The following is a 9,999-nucleotide window of genomic DNA, read 5'->3' as shown; positions in this document are numbered from 1 at the left end:
ATCTAAAAAGTGAGGTTAAGGAAAAGAAAACAATCGAGCGATCATCCGTAGCACGCAGCGATAAAAGGATACCCACCGCTAGAACCTTATTATCGAGCGTCTGCAATGGTACTGGTTGTCCAGAAGGCTCAATGAGCCTCCAAAGACCAGTTACCCCCATTAACGGAAGTAATCACAGCTAAAATAGGAAGAGCAAGGCAAAATTCTCACGCTGTCAAGCTCTCAGGGACAAGGACGAATATAAACTAGTACATTCATCCTTCTTATTTTGGTGTTAATTCCCACGGAAAGACGCGAGAATCATCAAATCAGAGGAAAATATTATGTTAACGCAGTCTGAAATTCTGAATTACATCGGCTGTATCAAATGTTTGAGCTGAGAATCGCCGAGGCCACCCACTCTTTCCCACACGATGATTTTCCCACGCCCTGGCTATAACCCCAACATCCTTTAGCGGCACGGCACTATACGATACGGTGCGGAACGGGGAGAATAAAAGTACAGTTCATCACAATAATTGCGCTACCAATATAATGATGGATGCGCGTTAATTAAATTTAGGTAAAAAATTCGGGGAATGTCCCCCGATCGCGGTTTTCGGTAAACGCTATTGGCGATGTTGTCGATTAGTTGGATTAATTAAGATCGACGTCTCCGATAAAAATGATAACACAGTTTAATGGTGTAACGTTGGTCGAACTGTCGGAAAATTCATATCGCGAACAGGTGTTTTGGAATGAAATGAGGTAGCATTCGAGAGAGGGGACCAAACAGCAGTCGTTCTCACGTATTCCGGTAGCTCTGGCGCGTTTCGCTAGAAATCCTCAGTCAGTACTTAGTCTGATTCGGCGGCATCTACTTCCAAAACAATTCAATCCTAAATGAACCGGTAGCTTTTCACTCATAACCATAAAAAATGCAAACATGTGAAATTGTAAACAGTCAGTGCAGGACCCGGGGAGTGCAGTGTTGGATTTAAACCAAATTTTCAGCATGCCTCACCAATACGGCCTCCCGGGAATCGCTCACGCACAGTCGCCTCCGACACCACCCCCTCAACATGGGGCAATGTATTCCAGATTCACCGGTGCGGTCGTACCGGGCGGCTACCGAGGCGAAGGCCGGAAACTTACACGGGAAGCGATGGAACGTTACCTCAGGGAAAGATCCGACATGGTCGTAGTCATTCTGCACGCCAAGGTAGCCCAAAAGTCCTACGGCAATGAGAAACGATTCTTCTGCCCACCACCCTGTATATACCTATTCGGAGACGGCTGGCGGCTGAGACAGGAACAGATGCTACGCGAGGGCGAATCCGAGCAGGCGGCACAGCTCTGCGCCTTCATCGGCATCGGCAATTCCGACCAAGACATGCAACAGCTCGACTTAAACAACGGCAAGCAGTATTGTGCAGCGAAAACCCTATACATCTCCGACTCGGATAAACGTAAGCACTTCATGTTGTCGGTGAAAATGTTTTACGGCTCCGGACACGATATCGGCGTATTCCATAGTAAACGTATAAAAGTTATTTCGAAACCTTCTAAGAAAAAACAGTCATTAAAAAACGCCGATCTGTGTATAGCCAGTGGCACGAAAGTTGCGCTGTTTAATCGATTAAGATCGCAGACCGTGTCGACCAGATATTTGCACGTCGAAAACGGACATTTCCATGCCAGTTCTACACAATGGGGCGCTTTCACAATTCACTTATTGGACGATAACGAGTCGGAAAGTGAAGAGTTTCAGGTACGAGACGGATACATTCATTATGGGGCCACTGTCAAATTGGTTTGCTCCGTTACCGGAATGGCGTTACCACGATTAATTATTCGAAAGGTATGTTTGTTGGAGGCTTGTTGTTGTTTTGAGAACCACTCTACTGGCACTGATAAACGCTCTCACTAATTTTTAAACGAGCTTTTTATGCAAAATCTGACTATGAAAAGGTCTTTATGCTTTAAAGGGCGAAGGGTCCAATCTGAGAGTTGCTTAATGACATTAGTGGATCATTCGACCATGAGAATAGTTACCATATAAGACCACAATGCATGGCTAATTATCCTGGTAGGAAGCCATACTTTTGCATATTTATATAATTCTCCAAGTTACCATATTCCCTTGCAATCTCGCTTGCAATACAGTTTAATAAGGTACCCTCCTTATTATATTTAAGTTTTTAGGAATAGATAATATGTCTCGTTCATACATGCCAATTGCCTTTTGTGAGTACTCTCCTCTGACACTACATTCTCACCGCCAAGTATGCCCCCTAGGTGGTTATATGTTTAATGACCGCATGACAATATCTCCCTCTGTTTCTCATTTATCAAGTTCAAAAAAATAATAGATTACAATTGTTTACAGGGTGTCTGAAACATATTTTGTTTCTCGTTTTGTTTTCTGTTGGGGGGGGGGGGGGCTAACTTTAGGAACTCGATGTCTCGGATAAATTTTAAATAAAAATTGAGTCTGACCAGTGAGTGGAGGTAAGGCCTATTTTGCGCCTAAATTACTGTTCTGGAGAATCCTGGAAAACTGAATTATAACGTCATCAAATATATTTTTCCCGAAAACATACCAAAGTTGTTTGTTGTTTCAGAACAATTTGTTTTAGTTAAAAAGTTACAAAGGTCCTAAAATGCCTTAAAAATTACTACTTCGACAATCATATTACCACCACGGCAAAGTCAAAGTAGGTAACACTTGCATGTTGTTGTTGCGTAGTTGTTCACAATTTGTATCAATGATGTAATTTTCCAGGTAGGTAGTGTAGGGCCCTGATTTGCAAACAAGAAGAAAGATTTTCGCCCTAAGGCGCATTTTCCATGCACAGATTAGTACTTTCTGAGAGGCTATATGCACATAATTATATTTATATGCGCTACGTTTGCTTTCATTAAAACGAGTTACGGTTTTATATGAAAGTTGGCATTTCGCAATCTGCGCATGCGCACATCTGATTTTTAATTCCCCTGATGTGTGCCTTTACTAGGTATAAACATCTATAGTAAGCATTTCAAAAACATACCCCCAGTAGTACGAAAGTTGCGCAGTCGAGCATGCGCACATTTCGATGTTTGTCTTTACTGATCGCAGCTCCAGCTAAAATTGTACAGAAATACTCTCGGACATACCTCTAACTATCTAACTAAGCAAGTTAGCTCTTTACTTTTGGTTTATCTCTATTAGAAGTATCTGTCGTTAAAACTCCAGTTAAAATGCCAAAAAATATCTAAGAAAATTGACTTAGTAGCCTGCGTATGCGCATATTTGGTTTTTACTATTGTGTAATGTTTGCTTTTAAAAGAAGCACCTGTGGCTCGACCTGTGGTAAACATAAAAAAAATTATTCCGTAAATATTGTAGGTTGCGCATTCGCATATATATATATATATATACAATATGTTTGTCTCAAGGTTTGTCAATCATAAAATAAGCCAAAGAATTAGCCCCTTCTGTTTTTACGTCACCTTTAGGAACACCCTGTATATGTAGCCCATTTTCGATACTGTAGGATATCTCCGTAATTGTTAGTGCTAGCAATCATATAGGCGTGATGTGCTCTTGATAGGTCAAACCGGGTCAAACTTAAAATGGTAAAATCAAAATTGTACAATATTCGCTCGCTTTAGAGATATGGGGGAAAATACAAAATTGTTCAGAATGACCATATATATTTTTAGTTAAAAGAGATTCAGAAAAATGTTTATTAATTACAAATGTTTCTTTCGTTCTTTATACTTAATGATTGTTGACCTGTCAATTTCAAAATTAGGTAAGGTCAGGTAAAAAAGTTATCGGACCTAACCTCATTTCTTAATGGAACCTGTATATTTAATCGAAAAAGATAATAAATTACATTTTTTCTTGAAAAATATATCACACCAGCGATAGTATTAAAAAAGATTCAAGTGATTCAAAAAATTCAACAAGATTAAAAAAGGTTCAAATATGTAATTCGAAAAATATAAAAAGTTCAAAAATGTTTTTGAATTTTTAATATTTTTAAACATCTTTTCGCATCTTTTTTAAGTTTTTTAAAATCAATATTGAATATTTTTAGCGTCATATTTTTGGAAGGAGGATTTACTATGCTATCCTTTTTAAATTAAAATAAACAGGGTGTTCCATTAAAAAAAAATGAGGTTAGGTACAATAACTTTTTGTACTTGAACCCGTATATTTTTTTTAAATGGTAGGTACATCAATAATCATTATAAAGGAACTTTTGTAGTAAATGTTTTTCTGTATTTCTTTTAACTATCAAAATATAGGGCATTCTGAAGTTGACAACTTTTTGATTTCTCCCATATATTTTATATGAGCGAATATGATTTTTACCATTTGGCCCGAAAAGAGCACATGACGCCTTTATTACTTTCTTGCTAGCAGTAACAACTACAGGGAGGTACCCCCTAAAAGTGTCCAAAATGGGACATCCTGTACGCCTCCTTGCTTTAGTGAAATATATATCTCACGAGAACACAGAAAACGATGTTGAAGGGCGCCCAATTACAAGTACATTTTCAGTACAACTTGTTTCTCGATTAACAATTGGCACTCTTTGTCATTTCATCTTCACCATGGTCTATTTTTTAAATTTCTTTCTTCCTCCTCTCTCAGAATCAGAGTCATTTATAGGTTTCCTACTATGAAGAGTGGTTCGCATGTCATAATTCCAAGATGGGGCTCGGATCGCCTAGGCTTGACCAAATATCACCCTAAGGTACATATACATATGATCAGTCTGGCCGTGCTTGCAAACATTCTCAATGTTAAGTAATCAAATAATGTCCAAAATATTCTATCCATTTCCAAAACTTTTTATACATTCTACACATTTCCAAAACACTTCTAAAATTGTCTATACATGTCATACCTTTACGTACATTTTGCTATATAGATCTTCTCCTCTCTGTAAAGAAAATGAAACTACTTCAAAAGCTTGATGCGGCAGGATTGGTTGAGTGACCCAAAAATGATTCTCATTACTGCCTTGCACTTCTCAACGATGAGAAGGGAATAATGAAATGCATTTTTTTCCAATGCGTCGTCAATGTCAAATTTCTTTTCGTCTGTAAAACATAAAATCCTAATTTTTCCTGTTCCCGTTCCCGTGGGAATTTTGGAAAGTTTTAGAGAGCTGAAGGATAGGTTTGAAAAAAAATTTTTTTTCAATAGTCCTTAAAATAAGAAAGTTATGACGATTTTTCGAAAAACAAAAGAACGCCAATATCTTGGAACCGGGGCACCTAATCAAAAATTGGAACTAAGAAAAGTTATTTGTTTTAATGAGTTCTAACTGCCGTTTTCGAGTGTAACAACCGAGGTAACAACTTAGTATTAACACCCAGTATAGATTACCACCTTTCATTATGCAAACATGCGTATGTATTTAATTAAACAAGTTTTCGAACACTACTCTATACAGGGTATTCAGAATGTTGTGTGTAAAATTTAATGACAAATTATTCGCGCAAATTCTACATGAAAAAATACAAAAAAATGTGACAAAAAACTATATTATAAACGTTCGTCTGGAAATACCTCGGGAAATCCTTCATGTTCGTGAGGTGTTTTTTTACTTTTTAATATTCACAAGCCTTGATATTGTACTGATTCATAAATTAAGTGTTATTTTGAAAACAGTGCGTTGGAGTCCAAGGGGCACTTACTTTGTATGCAAAATTCGTGGCAAAATTTATCTGGATTGAAAAAAGCTACACTATTTTTTGCAAACAAACACTTGTATATAAATTAGTAAGAAGCTAAAACTAATGCCAAGCTAGTTTGGATCTTGGCAATCAACACCCAGTGGCAGGGTCAGAGGTCAAATACCGTTCTGGGGTGAGTCCTTAACATACAAGCAGCATGCTGTACAAAGAGAGACGAAAAGATTGTCAAAAGGCGGAGGATAAAAATCTCGATAAAAATCTATGCTTTAAGATTTAACATGTGCGCCCAGGCGCAGATGGGCGAGGCGAGTGGTGGAGATTTTTGGGGATACAGGTAGAGTATGTACGTCGGTATGTACCGAAGAATCACAGCACAGCAGTAGTGCAGTGATCTCTCTGCAAATTTTCGTATTAACTTCTTACTAACGTAGAAGTTCCAAATTTTTCTGATTTTTGGACACTGCAGAGGTCTTTCTTGTCCCATTCTTATGGGTTAACACTATGTAGTATTTAATTAAATGGTTATTATTTTTCGCATGGAATTTTAAGTTCAAGATTCTAATAATGAGCAAATTACTAAAAGTTATTGTTCTTAAAAATTGTACTTTAAACAGTGAAATAATAGCCTTATTATATACATAATAATACCAAAAGTAATAATTTTGATGTTATTGTTTAATTGTTTTAAGTGTTTTAATAATAATGTGGTGCCTTTTGTCTCTAAAACTTTGTAATGTCATCGCCTCACTTTTATTGTACTATTTGAATGTAGTCTAACCTGGAAACGTTATGGAAGTTACGAGATTTGCAAAAACCTTGGCAAAAACGATATTCTCCGGTTGTTTCAAACACAGTAGCTCCGCACATTGGATTCAGTGGACCTAACTAATCTGCCTGTCTACGATAAAATGTTGCCCCTAGACCATCCATCGACTTTGTATTTTTTGCTAGCTTTATTATGTCCCCTATCACGCAATGTACAAAAGTTTTTACAATTATTTTCATTTAAGGAGGAGAGAATTACAACAGGACATTAGTGTGGTGTAAATGCTCTGATTGTAAAGCATATTTTGATCTGCACCTCAATTTTCAGTGTATCCTCTCGGATATTCGGGGTCTGGGCCTATTATTCCTTGTCGAACTTTAATGTATTTTATCTACAGGATGTTTTTATGCGGTCCTCCACATTTGACAACATTCAAAGTACTATAGCTTAATCTACTAAAGGAAAAAGGCCAACGTGTTTCATTCCTCCGGCACCCCTGACTACAGGGATACAGGAGGCGGGCTGCTCAGGGCTTCCTGGCCCTCTTCAGCCAGAGAACGGGATTGTAAGGATGGGTAAAGTTAGGGATGGGAACGGAAGGAACGGAGTTAGGGTGCTGAGGGGGAGAGTACTGCTCCAGCATTTGCCTCGTAGATTTCAACATAATGCTAGCATTATGCGAAGCTACGTATGTCTGAGGATAACCCCCTGACAAAACCCCAGACAGAGCAGTCGGCAGCGGGATTCGAACCCACAACCTCCCGAATAGCATCGGTGAGCGCGACCACTGCGCCACGTGCCTCGGTTAATCTACTTAACTAAAGCAAATGTCTTTTTTGAAATATTAACGAGATCCTATTACTTGCAATAATATTTTTTTAAGTAATTGAAATTTGTTCTCTTAAAATGCCCACTGTACAAGAATAAATGAATCTCAATAAAAGTGCATTAAAAAGTTGCTCTTCAGTTTATCTAACTTAATACAAGATGGAAGAAAATTGCTTTATTCTGTTTTTCTGTTTCAGATCGCATTTCTAAACATAATTTAAAACACATTGTGTAAATAATTCCCAGAATTGTCGTTTCAGCGGGGTTTCTTTAATTTAAACAATAAAATTAACAAACAATTTCCTACATATGTTGGTATAAGATCAGAATAACTATTCCGTGAGAAATAATTTATAAAAGTTTTTTTCAACTGACATAAAATCTGGCGTAAAGTAACATGTGGGAATAATAACGAAACTTTATAACTACTTCAAAAGCTACGTTTTTCCGTAAAGTGTGAGTGCTAAGGTCATTTTTTAGCGCATTTTTATTTTCTTTTATTTATAATCGGTGGTTTGCACAACATTTTTTTGATGTCGTGGGGTCTTTATAAATTTGTGCAATTAATTTATTTCAAAAGATTCCTAGTACGCCCATTTTGCCGTGGATTTTTTTCGAATCTTGCTGCTGAAATATTATTTTCTTTCATTTTCCTGTTACACTTTCCTTCAATTGGTTTCCATTGCATTTTATGTTAATCCTATTGTACTGACTATTTGTTCACAATATTTTTTTTAACTTTTTCTGGTGGATAATTTGCGCTTATTGAGGAATTAATTCAAAAACAATTGTGGCATAAGTATATACAGGGCGTAACAATTAGGTATTTAAAAATATTGGGTGGTATTTGAGACCAAAACAAACATTTTTTTTCCAAAGAAACCGAGGGTGCAAAATGTTTTACCTTCAAAAGCGTTTCTGAAAGCACTGTAACTGTTGTGGCCGTTGAGATATCAAACACATAAAGAAACCATCCAGAAACGTGACGTGTTTTTACTTTTTGTTTATTCCAAAATTATGGTTTCTTCTTTAGTTTTTTTTCCTGAATTTAAAATGTTGTACTCCAAACTGGAAACTGTAAACGAAGATGCGTAAAAAATCGGATATCATCGAAATTTGGTATTTAGGAATGAAAAATTCTAACATTAGTTTTTTAAAGTTTGAAAGAAAATTGAAACTTGAATTCTTCTCTGAACAACAAAATGGTCAGAATTTCATGAAATTTGCTGCAGTTTGGTTCCCTCCATCACCTCCGTTTTTTTGTTCTGTGCTTGTGTTCAAGTAATTTTAAACAGATGTTTGACTCATCTTTTGTTTTTGCTTGCCTTTTCATAGTCTCCCACGTCCTTATACTATTACTTTAATTAATTCCTATTAATTTTTTTCTTGTTTCTTTTATAAACCCAAGAAGTGATTTTGTCTCGGATTTTGTACACTCGAATCAACGTTTTCATTTTTATAATAATAATAATATGAATTAAATTAAAGTCCAATAACAGGACAAAAGGTTATACTCGAGGTTATACTTTAGCACACTAGATAACATAATAAAAAAACGGCAAAAAGCGAGGCAAAAAGTAAACTAAAGAACACTTAGCATAGCAACTAATTAACCCCTTAAATGCAGAAAAAAAGTCCGAAAGTCTATAAATTTAAACATTATCACTACTAAAAAAAAATTGACGGTAATTCTATCTAGTTCAGAAATAAACGAAGCTAATGTGCAATTAAAGATATCCACCAAATGAGATAATGAATTATAATTTTGACACATTACATAAACTGAAAATTTTGACAAGGTGTTAGTGCGTGGTGTTGTATAATAATAATAATAATAATAATAATAATAACTAATACTATTACACCAAACACAAATACACAATTTACGACAATACTTTTATAACAAATCAGATACTTCAGTCTTACACAAAACAGTATCATATGCAGACAAATCTTACACACCACTTAACCTACACGAAACTAATGTACTCCCACCCACATCCAAACTTACATACATCACAAATAACATACAGACATGGAACCAAAAGCCTTTACATGGACGATTTCCACAAGAGGTTAGCCGGGATTGTGTTGACTCTATAGCAACGCACACTTGGTTGTCTGAATGTGATATCTTCCCGGAGACTGAGGGTTTCATGTTAGCAATACAAGACCAGGTCATTAACACACGCAACTATAAAAAACACATACATAAAGATAAAACAGTGACAAATGATTCTTGTCGATTTTGTTCACAAACATCAGAAACAATCCAACATATAATATCGGCATGCACACGACTTGCACAAACTGAATACAAACATCGACACGATCAGGTAGCTAAAATCATACATCAAAAATTAGCACTTAAACACAATCTCATAACAGATACGACACCATACTACAAATACACGCCACAAATCATACTTGAAAACAACACACACAAATTATATTGGGACAGGACACTACTCACAGACAAAACTATCCACAATAATAGACCAGACATTACACTTATAGATAAAGCACAAAAATCCATTTGTATTATAGACATTGCCATCCCCAACACTAACAACTTAACTAAAACACATGCAGAAAAACACCGCAAATACACCGATATAGCTATCGAGCTTAAGACGCAATGGAGAATGAAATCTACTGTTATAGTTCCCATTATTCTTAGTGCTACTGGAGTTATACCAAAGACAATACACCACAATTTACAACTA

At 36.3% G+C, this 9,999-nt stretch overlaps 1 protein-coding gene across 1 annotated transcript; it reads left to right on the top strand.

Moving 5' to 3' along the window:
• The first annotated feature begins 54 nt into the window (after positions 1 to 54).
• On the top strand, positions 55 to 1,909 carry LOC116170610 (suppressor of hairless protein-like). Its single transcript, XM_031487114.1, has one exon. It carries the CDS (start codon positions 995 to 997, stop codon positions 1,907 to 1,909), a length of 915 nt encoding a protein of 304 aa, XP_031342974.1. The 5' UTR covers positions 55 to 994.
• The last annotated feature ends 8,090 nt before the right edge of the window (positions 1,910 to 9,999 follow it).

The sequence above is a fragment of the Photinus pyralis genome, unplaced genomic scaffold (assembly GCF_008802855.1).
Source record: "Photinus pyralis isolate 1611_PpyrPB1 unplaced genomic scaffold, Ppyr1.3 Ppyr1.4_LG5, whole genome shotgun sequence".
In the NCBI taxonomy this organism is placed as follows: Eukaryota; Metazoa; Arthropoda; class Insecta; order Coleoptera; family Lampyridae; genus Photinus; species Photinus pyralis.
This window is presented reverse-complemented; position numbering and strand designations above follow the sequence as displayed.

Excerpts from the sequence above, each read along its gene's own strand:
- LOC116170610 (XM_031487114.1), top strand. The coding sequence starts at position 995 with ATGCCTCACCAATACGGCCTCCCGGGAATCGCTCACGCACAGTCGCCT.